General features: G+C 28.4%; 1 protein-coding gene across 3 annotated transcripts in view; it reads left to right on the top strand.

The window, feature by feature from the left end:
- Positions 1-7,603: 7,603 nt before the first annotated feature.
- Positions 7,604-17,512, top strand: part of LOC142331107 (sensory neuron membrane protein 1-like) — a 99,717-nt gene continuing 89,808 nt past the window's right edge. For all 3 annotated transcript variants that reach the window (XM_075376779.1, XM_075376777.1, XM_075376778.1), the window contains exon 1: positions 7,604-7,789. In XM_075376779.1, the coding sequence (XP_075232894.1) occupies positions 7,682-7,789 (108 nt within the window). In that variant the 5' untranslated portion in view covers positions 7,604-7,681. The remainder of the gene's footprint in view (positions 7,790-17,512) is intronic.

The raw sequence follows: 17,512 nt of genomic DNA, 5'->3' as shown, positions 1-17,512 counted from the left end.
GAAATTGGGATGGTTAAGGTTCACAATTGGATCCGGTAGGCAATGCTGCGTATTTTAGATTTTTTTTAATTTTTGTCATATCAGTCAGAACCGGTAGTTGGTGCTGCGATCGGATTCTAGGACATTTTTTTGTAATAAATAATTTTTGAAGTTGAATCTGATTCAAACAGCTGATTTTACAGCTGATTTTTGAGATTCAAATTTTAGTAAAAGTTAGTTGCTTTTATACGGATTTGAATACTAAACAGTGGATACCAGTGTACTCTGTTGGTTGGGTTTAATTAACCAAACATCTCAGGAATGATCGGTCTGAATCTGTACAAGACTACGCCTCATTTACATGTCATACATATCTTAATTTCACTGGGCAGTGGGAGGAGTTTCTTATTGTTCGCTAGTTAAACAGATTGCAAGCAACGTACATATTAGGAAAAAAATAATTAGCTGTTTTAAGTCACACGATCGTTTAAATTTTGCTATTTAATTTTATTTAGTTTTTTTTTTTTTTTAAGTGAATTATTCCACAGCATGTGAGGAGTTGGATCACGAGTTATAAGAGTATTATTAATTATAATTTAGTTTAATTATTATTTTAATTATTTATAATTTAAATTTATTATTTATAGACATTTTATTTTCCCATTGTAAAATCGAATAAGTACGAACTGTACGAACTTAGCCGTGTTCCTCATAGACAATGGGAATGTCGTTAGAAGATTAAAACCGCCCTACGTTCTAGACTTTAGTAAATGTAGTGTCTTAAAGTGTAGCTTCAATTGTCAGTGCTGTGCGTTATTTCTTCGATTTTTATTTTCAAATTTATTGCTTATTCTTTTCTTTTTCTTCTCATTGTTTCATCCTTTTATCTTGCTATTTACGACGTTTTTTATTTTGCTTTCTCTTGTTCTATTGTTAGGTGTTAAATGTTCATAATTACTCAGTGTATGTGCTTGCCCCAAATGTTCTTTGTAATAGTAGTGTGTAATTTTTGGAATTTCGTTGGGAACTCCTTATCATCTGATTGGAAGTCTGATCCAATTTATTCAAGATTAATATAAATGTAAGCGGTAAAATATACTTTGAAACAGTAAAATCAAAAATTTGATAACAGTAATAATGTAATCATCTTCAATACTCAACAATTCAAAATATAAATTTTTGTTGAAAAAAAGAAACTGTAATCAGATTAAGAAGAGAGCAAAAAGTTTACCTGGGAATCCAATTTATTTTTTCACTAAAAATGCTAGTTTTTATAATTCTAAATATAAAAATTTATCGATTTTCCTTTTATGTTTCTATTAAATACTAGCAGACCCGGCCATGCTTCGCTGTTGGTAATTTGAGTATATATATATATATATATATATATATATATTATTCATATTTATATAGATTAAATGAACACAATTGAAAGTTTGATAAAACATTAACAAAATGAACAATACGAAACTTCACGAAATTTAACCTTTCCCTTTTTCCCTTTTCCCCTTCCCCTATTTACTTTCCCCACTTACATTTCTACCGCATTCCAATTCCTTTTCTTCATTTTCTCCTTCCCTTTCCATTTCATTCCCCAATTACTCTGCCCACTCTTTCCCTTTTCCCCTTTACATTTCCTTTTCCTTTTCGTTTTTCCTTTTCTACATTTTCCCGCAATTTCTTTTTTCCACTTTTCCCTTCTTCCCTTTTTACCTTTTTCGATTTTTCCTTATTTTCCTTTCCGATATTTTCCTTTCTCCCTTTTTTACCGCGCGTAAAACGGTTCAGTAGTTTTTAGTTTATAGCGGACACACATATCGGAGACATTGTAATGGAATCGTAAAATATTTAGTATAACTAGTATTGCTTTTACGTCCAACAGATAGCGCTGATTTAAAAAAAAGCACGTATTTACCTGTCAAAGGTGTGACATCATTTGTATATAAAAACACGCGCGTATTCTAATGCAACGGGTCAAAATTCCAAAGCAATAGGTGAAGAACTTTCGGAGATTTAAGATTTTGAACATTTTTTACATTTTCATTTATATACACAAGTACAAATCCACCTTACAAGCAGTTAATTTTGAACTTCTCATGATCTTTCAGTCCTTAGACCATCGTCAGGAGATTAAAATATCATTATAAAATAAAGGTAAAAAATTAAAATTAAGCAGTCATGACTGATTGCTAGTTATCAGTATACTCTTTTTAATAATAGTTAATAATTTATTAATATGCCATATATAGCAACAGTAATAATTGAAGAACATAAGAAAGAAGCCGTAATAAGAAAGGGAGTCCGACAAGGATGTTCCCTATCCCCGTTACTTTTTAATCTTTACATGGAACTAGCAGTTAATGATGTTAAAGAACAATTTAGATTCGGAGTAACAGTACAAGGTGAAAAGATAAAGATGCTACGATTTGCTGATGATATAGTAATTCTAGCCGAGAGTAAAAAGGATTTAGAAGAAACAATGAACGGCATAGATGAAGTCCTACGCAAGAACTATCGCATGAAAATAAACAAGAACAAAATGAAAGTAATGAAATGTAGTAGAAATAACGGAGATGGACCACTGAATGTAAATGTAGGAAGAGAAAAGATTATACAGATAGATGAATTTTGTTATTTGGGAATTAGAATTACTAAAGATGGACGAAGCAGGAGCGATATAAAATGCCGAATAGCACAGGCGAAACGAGCCTTCAGTCAGAAATATAATCTGCTTACATCAAAATTTAATTTAAACGTTAGGAAAAGATTTATGAAAGTATATGTTTGGAGCGTAGCTTAAGATGGAAGTGAAACTTGGACGATCGGAGTACCTGAGAAGAAAAGATTAGAAGCTTTAGAAATGCGGTGCTATAGGAGAATGTTAAAAGTCAGATGGTTGGATAAAGTGACAAATGAAGAGGTGTTGTGGCAAATCGATGAAATCGATGAAGAAAGAAGCATTTGGAAAAATATAGTTAAAAGAAGTGACAGACTTATAGGCCACGTATTAAGGCATCCTGGAATAGTCCCTTTAATATTAGAGGGACCGGTAGAAGGAAAATTTCTGCAGGTAGGCAACGTTTGGAGCATGTAAAACAAATTATTAGGGATGTAGGATGTAGGGGGTATACCGAAATGAAACGACTAGCACTAGATAGGAAATCTTGGAGAGCTGCATTATACCAGTCAAATGACTGAAGATAAAAAAATTAATGTACCAACGGTAACCAAATTTGAGAAATTGATTTTATATTTTTATTATAATACATTATAAAATGATTTTTTATAGACATTTTTTACTTTCGATACTTTATAAAAAATATAATAATACATATAAATTAAATTACTAATTGAAACTTAATGAAAACAAATTTTATTACACTAAATTGTCAGTACGAAGTTTTTCTTAAATTCCCTTTTCACACATAATAATTTTGTCATCTATGACTATTTTTTTATTCATGTGAAAACACTATGAAGAAACCAACTTAAAAAAATACCAAAAACTAAGTAAAACAATCTTTAAAAAATATAAGGATGTTAACAAAAAATATGGAAAATTTTAATAATTTTTCAAGATATAGCATATTTTTTTGTTAACATAGCAAATGCTCCTCGCTTGAAACGATTTATTTTTTATATTAGATTATCACACCCAAACACCAATAATACAAATAAATTCAATAATTTTAAATGAAAAGGGTATGGTTGGAATGCATAATTTTAAACAGCAACGAAACATAATAAATTTCATGTAAGCAAACTAAGAGCATTGATAATTTTCATCAAAATGACGATCGTTTAACATCTTTCCCAGCTTGTTTCAAAATTGGTTTATAAATACCTCTTACGCAATTATGCGGTAGATAAACTTAAAAAATAAATATATCGAATGATTCTACCTCAAAACAGTCTACTGTTTTATATGAGACGACTACTGTTTTATATGTAAATCACTTTTGAAAATAGTTGTGAAAAATATTAAACAGTAACTATTTTTAGTTAGGATTGCCGTAGCTCGAAGTTTTTTATTTGAAAGACTTTTCTTTCAGCGCCCTTTAAAATAATTTGTCAACTTCTTTCCTTTTCATTTAAATAATTTGAGTTCTTTTAATTAAATAAAAATTTAATGCAATAATCGATACATATAATAAAATGATAACTACGGTCGTCCCTGTTCGGGCATCACATAAAAGCTACTAGAAAATTTTAATAAAATTTTGTAGATTTTTACTTTAGATGCCTGTTCATTTCTGCAATTATAATTATCACAATATTCCTAACAGCTGTTAAGAATATTAAGGAAAAAAATACCTTTACTTCATTGCATTTCTGTTACCATGATAAAAGAAAAAATCTCTGAGAATAGATTTTTCTAAAATTAAATATTTTATTATACGGTTATTATTATCATTATTATTGTAATTAGGTTAAATTAACTCGTTTAGCGCACTTTTATGGGTTTTTATTGTATATTTTGGCTATAGAAATTGGATTGTCAAAAGTTATAAAAATATGCCTTTCAGAAAAAAAAGTAATCTTTCTTGTTAATCAAAGTTTCGTAAAAGAACGAGAGAATTTCGGTCCTATGAAACAGCTGAAATGCGTTACTTTCGGTTAGCCATTGACTTTCCTTTTCCTGTTTAGCCTCCGGTAACTACCGTTTTAGATAATACTTCAGAGGATGAATGAGGATGATATGTATGAGTATGAATGAAGTGTAGTCTTGTACATTCTCAGTTCGACCATACCTGAGATGTGTGTGTGCCATTGACTGAGAGCACGTTATGTGTTGGACATCATGATAAATAAAATGGGAGATACACTTCTGCAACTTGTTGTACTCGATTTTTCAAGCAAAAAAGCGTATAAACTATCAGACTTATCCCTTATATAACGCCTTAAAAAATTTCAGTATGAACTCATTTCACCGGGGTAACTAAAATCTGGGTGAAATTACTCGCTAGCCGTAAACTCAGTACTTTTTCAGACATATGTCTGCAAGGATATTTTTTCTTATTACAAGCTCTAGAATCAGTTCCGAAATTATTTCTCTTTCCTCCTGAATCATTCAGCATATATACATATATATATATATATAATATTTATTATATTTTTAAAAAAAATTAATGAATAATGGAGTGGTGATTTATTTTCTACACACATTTTTATAATTTTTTCTGCTATTTTTTGTTGCGCTGTGTTTCAATTTGGTTTTTTTGTGCACAATTAAATATCTATTATTTGTTCTTTGGGGAATTTTGGATACATGTGTTCAATGTCTACAACTGATTTGAAGGAGAGAAAGCCCAAACACCAATTAACCCCACTATTCCGAATTGAATTTTCTTCCAATAAGCCACATCTTATATCACAAGGTGAATTAAATGACTTCGTTAAGGATTTAAATTTATCCAAAAAATCAAGATGAACTGTTAGGATCAACACTGCAAGGTTGGAATTTACTTTAAAAAAATACAAAAATTTCGGGCCTTCTAAGCCGATAAAAAAAAGTTTCTCAGTACTTTATTGATAAAAATAGTTTGAGTTATTGCATAAATATTAATGAGCTTATGCTGCACTTACGACAAGTTCATAAATCTGAAGACTGGCGCCTTTTCGTGGATTCGTCCAAGTATAGTTTAAAAGTGGTTCTACTACACAACGGTAACAAATATACTTCGATACCAATCGCTTACGGCATTAATTTGAAAGAGACATACGAGTTGATGAAAGACGTTCTTGAAAAAATAAATTATAAAAAACATAGCTGGAACATATGTTGTGATATGTATGTATAGCTATGTTGTTAGGCGTGTAGTTAAGCTGTACTAAGCACATTTGTTTTCTTTGCGAACGGAACAGTCGAGCTGGGGATAAACATTATGTTAGCAAAGAGTGGAAGAAACTAGACAACTTAATTCCAAATGGGAAAATTATTATTCATGAGACCTTAGTTGAACCCAAAAAGATTTTTTTCCTGTCCGTATCAAGCTAGGACTAATAACAATTTTTTTAAAAACAATGATGAAGGATAATCCCGGATTTTTGTACATCAGGCAGAAATTTCCGAATATAAGTGAAGGAAAAATTAAAGAAAAAATATTTGCTGGTCCTCAAATAAGAGAATTGATCAACGATGATGTATTTAATTGTATCTTAAATAATGCAGAAAGTGCAGCTTGGGCTTTATTTAAAGAAGTTTGCAAAAGTTTTCTCGGCAAACAAAAATCTTATCATTACCACGACATTATTAATCAACTTCTTACTTCATACAAAGCTATAGGATGTAATATGTCTTTGAAAATACATTTCCTGCACTCAAATCAGGATTTTTTCTCGGAAAATCTCGGAGACGTAAGTAACCAACACGGTGAACGTTTCCACCAAGCCATTTCGGTAATGGAAAGCCGTTATAAAGGCAAATGGAATACTAATATGCTAGACGATTACTGTTGGATATTAATTCGTCATGTGCCTGAGGATATTTATAAAGAAAAAGTATCAGCGAAATCACAGGTACGTTCATGCAAAATTATCAATTTTACAGATTTTAACTATATTTTCCTTTAATTTTTTTTTGAAGCGTAATTTATTCGAAATTAAGGGTAATACAAAAATTGTAGATGTGCAACGTACGCAACAAAGCAATTCAAGAAATGATATCACACTTAGAGAAACATTAAAAAAAATATTTTTTTGTGTTCAGTGTAATAAATATAACTTTTTTGTAGGGTGTGAAAAAATGCTATGCCTAACCGAGGGAATTCAAGTTCAGAACTTCCAGATGAACAGGAGAGATTCTACAACTCCACTATGAAGAAAACAATCGGCTTTTGAAAAAATAATGGAAATATTTTACGATTTCATAAATATTCGATGGATACTTTGGGTTTGATGGTCTCATATCGGACCCATGGAAAAGATAAATATCGGAAAATCTAAATATCTTTTCATATCGGAAAAGATAAATTCGAGGAAGAAGCATTTGGTAATTTAAATTTTTCTGTTTAACGTTGGAAGTTAGAGATTCCCATACCTGTGGACGGTGTGTCCTACTGCTTGTAAATATTTCATTTTGAAATAACATATTTATTTTTACTTATATGTTATTAATTTTTTTTTTTAAGTTACGCTAATAACTAAAGAAAGATAAAAATAAAGGATAAAGTTAGCATTTATGGAAAAGTTGTCCACCCCACTGCAATGTTAGAATGTATATAAATAAATGAATCGGTTAAGAAGCTATATTGAGTTGCGTAAGAACAATTACGTACAAAACAAGTAGAGAATATGGAATTTTATAAAGATGGGTGGATAGTCAGGCTGTATGGTAGAATGTTTTGAATAATAGAAGAACTGACCGCATAGTGGGTAAGTCTTGTGGAACGCGTTGACATAACGCAACAGTTTACCGATTGAATGTCCACTTTACTTGTTCAAACGTATCCCACCTTTACAAACCTGCATTATTATAGTTAAAATAACTTACTACATAGTTAACTGAATAGAGAATAATGTTATATCATTAATTTTGTCCTTCCATTGTACGTATCATCTAATCCGTTCCTCGCTTTCGTATTTCCGCACGATCGGTGACTCGTGTTCAGTCTTGTCTATTACATCGTGCTGGTAACATCCAATAATAAACGTTTATATATTATTAGTGTTATTGTGGCAGTGTGACAGTCAGGTCGACGTAATGGGTTGGGTGACCAAACTTGCTGTAATCGGTACAATTTTATTTCTTTTTGGTTTTATTTTTGGATTCTTTATTTTTCAATCGCTCATCAAATCAAAAATATCACAGGTACAATAGGATTTCTATTTGAAAAGAATTATTTATTAAATTGTTTTAGATTTTGTTTTTACATAGTTTATAAACAAAAAAGTTAATCCAAAACTGTTCTATATTTTTTTAAAATAATTTTTATTAAAAAAAATAAATAAATACATAAAAATTAAATAATGCATTAAGAATATTTTAATTATACTGCATAATTAATTTTTTTTTTTAATTTAATAAAACAATAAAATTATTGGTTAATATATATTTTTTATAAATTAATTTTTTTTACACTTACTTATTATAATGAAATTTAAGACAATTTTATTAATATTTAAAAAAATAATAATTTAAAATTTTTATAATAGAATATGATACACAGGTTCCAGAAAATTAGAATTTTTTATTTAAAGCAAATAAATAAATTTTGAAAAAAATTCGCTTAAAAGTCAATTAAATTATACTTTTATAGAACTTAATTTTTATTTTCTTTGTTATAACCCACCGGTTTAGTGATTCGGTGGTTAGGTTTCAATTAACCACACATCTCAGAAATGGTCGACCTGAGACTGTACAAGACTATATTTCATTTACACTTATACATATCATCCTCTGAAGTAATACCTGATTGCGATTCCCGGAGGCTTAACAGGAAAAAAGGGTATAGCGATCTGAAAATTAGATCGTGGATACCGGTGTTCTTTGATAATAGGGGTTTTCAATTAATCATATGTCTTAGAAGTCATCGCTAATGACTTTTAATTGTTAATGCGACTATAATTAAAAGTATTAAAAATATATATATATATATATATATATATATATATATATATATATATATATATATATATATATATATATATAAATGTCTACTTTTATTTTTTAAATTTATAATTTTTTACTTCAAAGAAATTGAGTCGGACTTTTGTTATTTGCCCTACCTAAAAACGAAACTTGTATTTTAGAACGTTAAAGAAAAATGAAACTGGAGACCCTTTTGTTATATTGGTGGAATAATTATTTAATTTTTCTTATTTCTTCTTAATACGTACTTAAAGGCATGAATTTATTTACATAAGGAAATATTTAAAATGAAAAAAATTTGCCAGCCAAAAAAATTATTTTTTTTTCATGTAGATATTAGAAAATTTTCAATTTTAACTTAGGTATAATTCGTGAACAATTCTCTAAATAAACGCAGAACTTAGGAATGTTATTCCCTAATTTAACTACGAAAAAAAAACTTTTTTTGTACGGATATTAGCAAGTTTTCAAATATAATTTAGACATAAAACGTGAAAAAAATTTAAATAAACGCAAAGTTATATATGAGTTCCTATTTTCATCACAATAAAAACTTTATTCATAAAATGTCAAGAGATAAATTATTTTACACCAGATAAAAACCGCTAATATATATTTCCTCCGTATTTTAGGTATATTTCCTTCGGTAACGATGTATTTTTATGTTAAGATGTTTTATAATAATTGTATAAAACGATAAATCTCATAATTAAAATAGAAATTAGTTTTAACAATATGAAATAATTAAAAGTAAAAAAAAAAAAAAAAATATTGAATTAGTAAGCAATAAAATCTTCATTACTAGACGTCATACAATATCGCACACATGTGACATATACTGGAATAAATTAAATCTCTTGATTATTCATATTTCCAAATTCTTTTCATTATTTGTCAACGGAATCTTGCCATAAGATCCTTTGTAGATTACTGCGTTCTGAAGTAAAAGAAATTATCCATAAATTTTCTCAAAGCAACTTTCGTTGCTGATTAAGTAGTCTCTTATCATTTCGATCGGAGGGAGGTACCGGGTTCGAATCCCCGGTCAGGCATCTTTTCATACGCTACAACTTCCTAATGATAAAGCTGTTGATACTCTTTCATAAAAAAAAGATTACATAAAACAAATCGTAAAAATTACTTTTAATTCTACAAAGAAAAATATTTATACAAAACTGAAATGTTTACGCAAATATTTTTCTAAAGAAAGATAAACCTTTACGATTTAAATTAAATATCATATTAATCTAATCAAAATGAAAATATATTTAATGTAAGAATGTAATTATAGATAATGAATATAATCTAGAAATTTGTCTTGATTATTAGCTAATAAATGCGTATTGTTATGGCATTATTTTAATGATTAAAATGTCATAGTTAATTTAATCGTCTATAGAGTTGTATGGGATTATTAAAAACAACTAGCAAATAGAAATATATTAAAAAAATGGCATATTTAACAGTTCATTGTTCAACTAATTTTAGTTATTTCTGCATTCCTTTTTTTTTACAAGTATAAAATTAAAAACTAAAAAACCACGAGATTAAAATAAATTAAATAAAATATTTAAAAAAAATTATAAAAACTGAATTTAAACATTTTAAAATGTTATACTATTAAGGCTTTAGGGAGAACATGACAAATAATTCAGTGAAACAACAAAGTCGATAGCTCCAATGAGTTACCGAGAAAATCATGAACATACAGTGCAAATGTGAAACATATAACACCCCTTTTTTCGCTTCGCTATGGTCGGGGGTTGATAAAATAACATTTAAAATATAACTGACACCCTATTATCGTCGGTTATTAACATCTCTTGTTTTAATCATTTTCTTGTATTATATACTTGATTTTATTTTTATCTTTTTTATTCTAAATATATTTATTCTGGTTGTTTTTTAGTTATATCCCATTAAATTAATTCTTGTTTCAAAATACTGTCAAGAAATCTATTATTATTATGTCCTTCCATTGTATTAAAGCATTTTTTTTTTTAATAATATTTTTATTAATTAAAGTAATTTCTGAAATAATATCTTGCAAGATAATTTTAATATCTATATATTATACATATTTATATTGCATTAAAATATAATACATTAATGATAAATTTATAAATAATTATTTATTATTATTTGTTCGATTTCTATCATACACGTGTTATTAACATATGTAAAGATGGAAATTACAGTAAACGAATAAGAGGAAATAATCATAATACCAGCATTAATTACAAATAACATAAACAAAGTCCATAATATATTTTACATTATGTATAATTTTTTTTAATTACTTAATTAGAGAGTATAATAAAATAATTACTATAAGATTAATATATTAGTATGAAATTTTCACTATGGAATTACTTGTAATAAATCAGTAAAAGAAATCATGAACATATTGTTATTTCTCACTATTTGTATGACGTGTTGTATTTTTCTTTTTGTAACATATAGACTAATTAGATTAATTAAATTATTTTTTAATTATTGCATTACCAATCATAAATCAACATTTTGACCTTTCTTATGAATAAAATACCTACAAAATATACTTTTTCAATGTAGGAATAAAACAAATTAAAAATAAACATAATAGTTGTTTACCTTCTGGCAACATATGCTGAAAGCATATAGAAGCTGCAAGAAGGAAAGTATGGTAATAAGTCAAAAAGAGGTTTGGGTTTTTTCGGAATTTTTTGAGGTTTCATGACCCATAAAAAACAAAAAAATTCCTTTCGGCACGCCGAAAGGCGGAGGTAGATTTCGCCGACGCTAAGTAGGTAATAAAAAAAGATTTTCACCTTAAAGTTAAGAAAAACCTCAAATTTTCTTAATACGACAACGGTTGCATGTGAAAAAGTTTCACATGTTTAGCATAATAATACCAGCATCAGCCCCTTCTTCTTACAATTCCAGCAAAATTTTGATCATCCCTTGCCGTAAGAATTGGTCATATCAAAAATTGTTTCAGACAAAAGTTTTAGGTAATGTTTAGAGGACTAATGACCACTTTAAACCGATTCGATACTGTGCCTATTAAGGAAGGGATGATTTTTTTTTTGGTTTCAAAACCCAATTTTTTCCACCCCCTGGGCCAATGGTTGGTGATATCAAAAAACTTTACTTAAATAAGTTTTATGTCGTTATCCAAAGAATAGTAGGAACTTTCAACAAATTCGATATTTTACTTAATAAGAAAATTATAACACTATTTTGTTTTCGGATCCATGATCCGATTCTGTCCATTAACGAACTCGACCGAGATTTTGGGTCGTTATATTATGTATAAATTTGAAAATGATTGGCGCAAAATTACAGCAGTTATCGTGTCCACAAGAAAGTGAAATAAATGTACATATAAACTTTCGAAATAACGGTGGTTTTGGGGTCTGGGGGATGTGAAACGCGAAGATATGTCGAAATTTCCCGGAAGTCGAATCATGGTACCCATCACAATAGGTAGTTTTCTTATAAAATCTATCTAAAACGTGTAGAGTTATGTTCTTACGTACGTAATGTTAGCTTGTTTGAAACTTAATAACTTTTCACTAGTAAATCATTTTAATGACATTTTTTACAGAGACTCGTGTGTGTGGGTCAATTTGTTAATAAAAGTTTGGGATCAATATTTTCAGGGAATGAGATATTTTTTGAGTTTTTTCTAAAAATTTTACAAACGTAACCCCACTTTGTGTTAAGTTCAGTACATGCGTGCTTGATTATCTTATGATTTAAAAAAAATTTTTTCCCAAAATCCGCTTTTCTCAAAATGGAAAAAAAATTCTTATTTATTACATATATTTTACCCGATTATTTTTGTCAAAAAAAAAAAAAATAGTTACAGTAATAGTGAAAGGAGCAAAATAAAATACTTTGGGTGCTATATTGGGGAATAGGGAAGCCAAACAAAGTTTAAAAATATCGATTATTTTAATTTTTCAAAACTTTTTTAGTTTATTTGTACATTTAAAAATATTAAAACTTTAAGTAATAAATTTTAATAATAATATTACAAAAAAAATTCATTATTATTCACCATCACTCCCCACCAAAAAAAACTTTGGCAACTTTTTATTGGTTGTACATTTTTCAGTAGAATATTTTTTTCGTTTTCTCCATTTAAAATAATAAACGTAGAAAAATCAGAAAACGTTTTTTGGAAATTAATTTTCGAGGTGGGAGATAAGAAGAGAAATCATAAAATACCGGCTTTTGAATTTTTTAAACTTGTTTTGATTTAATTAAATAAAATTATAATTTTACAACAAACCTTCATCATAAATTACGTTCAACTGAAAAAAAGAAATGTAAGGTATATATTTCATTAAACATTTTTTTTTCACAATGTAAGAATAAATAACCAATGCCAGGAAAATATTACAACTTTTTTATCAGCTTTTATTTCATTTTATTATTCATTATCAACTATATAGTCTACTTATATAACAATGTTAGTGCTACAGAAAACTTAACCAAAACAAGTAATATAAAGAATAAAGCCTGAAGAAATTCAGCTGAAATTCTGATTAAGGGAATTTTCTTAGTAAATAAATAATATATATATATATATATATATATATATATATGAATATACTGAATTTTAAAATGTATAAAATTTAAAATAATTTGAAATTATATTTTTAACTTGCTGATTACCCGGTGTTAACAGGGTATTAATTTATCCCAGTCTTTTATTTCCTTAGGAAAAGGAATCAAATATTTGAATAAACTTGGATTTAGATGTCAAAAGGACCGTCATCAATCAGTCTAGCGACCCCGGAAACTGCGGATTCGACACTAATATCGGTCGTTTTCGATTATTTTTACATTCCACCCTCTAACCACTCAAACCACTAGGAATGGTAGGGTTTTCTTACTCCCACAGAATTATTTTTCAGATAGTAAGTCGTATTTGTACCAAGTTTGGTTGAAATTGCTCCAGGCGTTCCAGAGTTATGCCGGAATACATACGCACAAGCGCCCGTAGACACACACACAAACATATACATTTATTTTACATACATTTTTATATATATAGATATCTAATAATACGAAATGAATTATATTAAAAAATGAAAATATAAAAACTTATAAATTAATTAAAAAAAAAAAATGTTAAATTTAAAAGAATTGGCTATTTTTATGTAAATATAGAGATATTTATTCTTTTTAATCTCTAAAGAGAGTTTAATAAAAAGTTTTTAATAAAAAAATATTTCTATGTGTGTACTAAAGAAGAGTTAAGCTAATTATTAGCTTTGTAATACAATTTATTGTGATTTTTTTTTTAATCAGTGTAACAATTGCGCTATATCTATTAAAACATTAAATATATAAATTATTAATTTATAAAATTAATATTTGTAATATATTTTCTTGGAAAATTATATGAAATATTAAAAAAAAAACAAAAACGATTAGATAAGAAAAGAATTAATCAATAAATCAACGGAATTAGAAAATAACATAAAATTTATAAATTTATTTATTTATATATAATCAGGCTGTTATATATATAACAGGCTGACGCCCAATAATAGTCACTACAATAAATTTTGTAGCGTGTGAAAAGTCTCATACCTGATCGGGATTAAAATCCATCATCGAATGAAAGGCGGAGAAGTAACCATTATTGATTTTATAAAAATCCATTCTTTTTCCAACTCTTACATATATTTTATATCATTGAGTTTCTTATTGATTTTAGGTAAAAATCTACGATTAGAATTAAAATCAGCAGGAACTCCATGTAAAAATATATACTACCATTAAAGATAAAATTATCGGAACTTATGAAGATAAATGTTTATTTTCAAACCAAATTTTGCTCTACTCACTGGAAAAAATCAAAACATTTTCTTTTTATTAAATATTAATCAGTCAGGGCTCAGGTCTTTTTTTTCCTGTTTAGCCTCCGGGAATCACCGTCAGGTATTACTTTAGAGGATGAATGAGGATATGTATGAATGTAAGTGAAGTGTAGTCATGTACAGTTTCAGGTCGACTATTTCTGAGATGTGGGGTTAATTGAAATCCAACTACCGACCAAAGAAGACCGGTATCCAAGATTTAGTATTCAAATCCTTATAAAAGTAACTGCCTTTACTAGTATTTGAACGTTTGAACTCTCAACTTCGAAATCATGTGATTTGCAATGAGCACTCGACACTAGACAAACTCGGTGAGTAGGTTTCAGGTCTAGGCTAGGACTTCCTCTCGCTGGGATTACCACCGTGTCCAATTATCTTCAAGCTTGTGAGAATAATACTAATAAACAATAATTAAAACCTGTTCAATTTATTAAAACTCTATATATAATAATAAAGGGAGTCCGACAAGGATGTTCCCTATCTCCGTTACTTTTTAATCTTTACATGGAACTAGCAGTAAATGATGTTAAAAAACAATTTAGATTCGGAGTAACAGTACAAGGTGAAAAGATAAAGATGCTACGATTTGCTGATGATATAGTAATTCTAGCCGAGAATAAAAAGGATTTAGAAGAAACAATGAACGGCATAGATGAAGTCCTACGCAAGAACTATCGCGTGAAAATAAACAAGAACAAAACAAAAGTAATGAAATGTAGTAGAAATAACAAAGATGGGCCACTGAATGTGAAAATAGGAGGAAAAAAGATTATGGAGGTAGAAGAAGTTTGTTATTTGGGAAGTGGAATTACTAAAGATGGACGAAGCAGGAGCGTTATAAAATGCCGAATAGCACAAGCTAAACGAGCCTTCAGTAAGAAATATAATTTGTTTACATCAAAAATTAATTTAAATGTCAGGAAAAGATTTTTGAAAGTGTATGTTTGGAGTGTCGCTTTATATGGAAGTGAAACTTGGACAATCGCAGTATCTGAGAAGAAAAGATTAGAAGCTTTTGAAATGTGGTGCTATAGGAGAATGTTAAAAATCAGATGGGTGGATAAAGTGATAAATGAATCAAATAACCGGAGGCAGGTGCAGCCAGTCGCGTCGCAAACACTGGCAGTACCTGTGTTTTTTGAGCCGCTTGTCTTACATCATAGTACATTTAGCTAATTTTTTCGATAACCAAAAGAAATATCGATAAAATAACTCTAGAAAATATAATTTCAAGTACTGCAAACAGTTTCCAAATTCAATTTGACTAACGTTTTTGGTACTGTAAGGTTAAATATCGGCAAGGAACATAATCGGGTTGTTATCGCAAGCCATTAAAACGACCACCATCTTGAAACAATGAAACATTTCCTAGTCTTATGTTCTTTTCAAGTATAAAAGCTGCGTTCAAATAAAATTTGATCTCAATCGATTGAGTAGTTTTTGCGTGAAAGAGTTACAGTCACAGACACAATTAAATTTTTATTCATATATATCCAGTATATAGAATAAACAATCGAACTCTTCCTTAGTGATAAATTTGAACATTATTATTATTGTTATTATTATTATTACTATTACTATTATAACTATTATCTTTTCTATTTAAATTAACTGAAAAATTTTTTTTTTTTTAAATGTTTCGCTTTCCGTAGTAAAATGAACAAATTTTAATCCAGTGGTAATTTTTTTATTAAATAGTATCATAGTATATATTGAATATTTGAGGAGGAAACACCTAAAATTATATTATCTTGTGCTACATATATAAATAAATAAATTTAAAAAATTATTAAATTTTGAACTTTTTCGCTTTGATAAAAGCTGTTGGCAAAATATCTGAGCCGAATTTGGAGAAAATGGGTTCAATACTGAGGTATAAGACCAAAAGTGTGACACACATATGTTTTGTAGCACAAGTGAACTAGGTGGACCTTAAAAACGTAAAGATTTGCAAAAAATTCCGATACCCCATTTTGGATATGATCACCATACTTTCTCCACTGATATAGCTATTAAAGTGTTGCTGCATTCGCCGAAAAAATAAAAAATTGAAATTTAATTTGTTAGAAATTATCGCCAAATTTAATATTCATTTTTTATTTCATCATCAAAATTGATCAAGTTACTGACAAAATATCCAATCATTTTTTTAAAAATAGTTTTTCAAGAATAACTTGGTAATAATAAGACCATTAAAAATATTATATATATATATATATATATATATATATATATATATATATACTTTATTTAATAAGTTTTAAATAAGCAATACGCTTAAAAAAAATTAATGTGTGAGCTCAATTTAAATTTTATTTTGTCGAATAATTTATAGTTTAGTGTAAATAAATTCATCTCCAAAGCTATATTAGTTTTCAAGGAGTTATTTTTTTTAAAATTATAATAAATCATTGTACAAAAGGTTAAAAGAAAAATTAAAATACATGATAAAAATAACCCATTTCTTTTTCTTCTTTTTTTCAGAATATACAAACAAAATTATAAATACATATTTCTCCAACCGTTTTTCAGCTACTGCCGGCTCTGTGTGTGTGTGTGTGTGTGTGTGTGTGTGTGTGTGTGTGTGTGTACAGGCAAATGAATTTATTGCTACAGGCTAGCCAGGCGCGATGTAGCTGCAGATTTTTTTTTTGCTTTATAAAATTCGAACCTCGTGCGTAGGAACACGAAATATAATTTTTGTAGCGTATTAACAATGCCATGCGTGACCGGAATTCGAACCTGGGGCCTCCTAATGATAGGCCGAGACGCTAACTACTCCGCCACGGAGATCGGCAGAGATGTATCGATAAACATGTAGTTTGGAACGGACCCACATCCCACATTCCTGATTCGTGTAGTTAATTGAAACCCAATCACCAAAGAATACTGGTATCCGTAGACTAGCATTCAAATTCATATAAAAGCAACTATCTTTAAAAGACTCGAAAATTAGGAGTCAAGAATTCTTGACTCTTAAAATCAGCTGATTTTGCGATATCAAGTTTAATCACTAGAGTAACCTGGCAAATGACCACTAGTCATACAAACAAATTATAAATTA

The sequence above is a fragment of the Lycorma delicatula genome, chromosome 10 (assembly GCF_047948215.1).
Source record: "Lycorma delicatula isolate Av1 chromosome 10, ASM4794821v1, whole genome shotgun sequence".
Lineage (NCBI taxonomy): Eukaryota > Metazoa > Arthropoda > Insecta > Hemiptera > Fulgoridae > Lycorma > Lycorma delicatula.
This window is presented reverse-complemented; position numbering and strand designations above follow the sequence as displayed.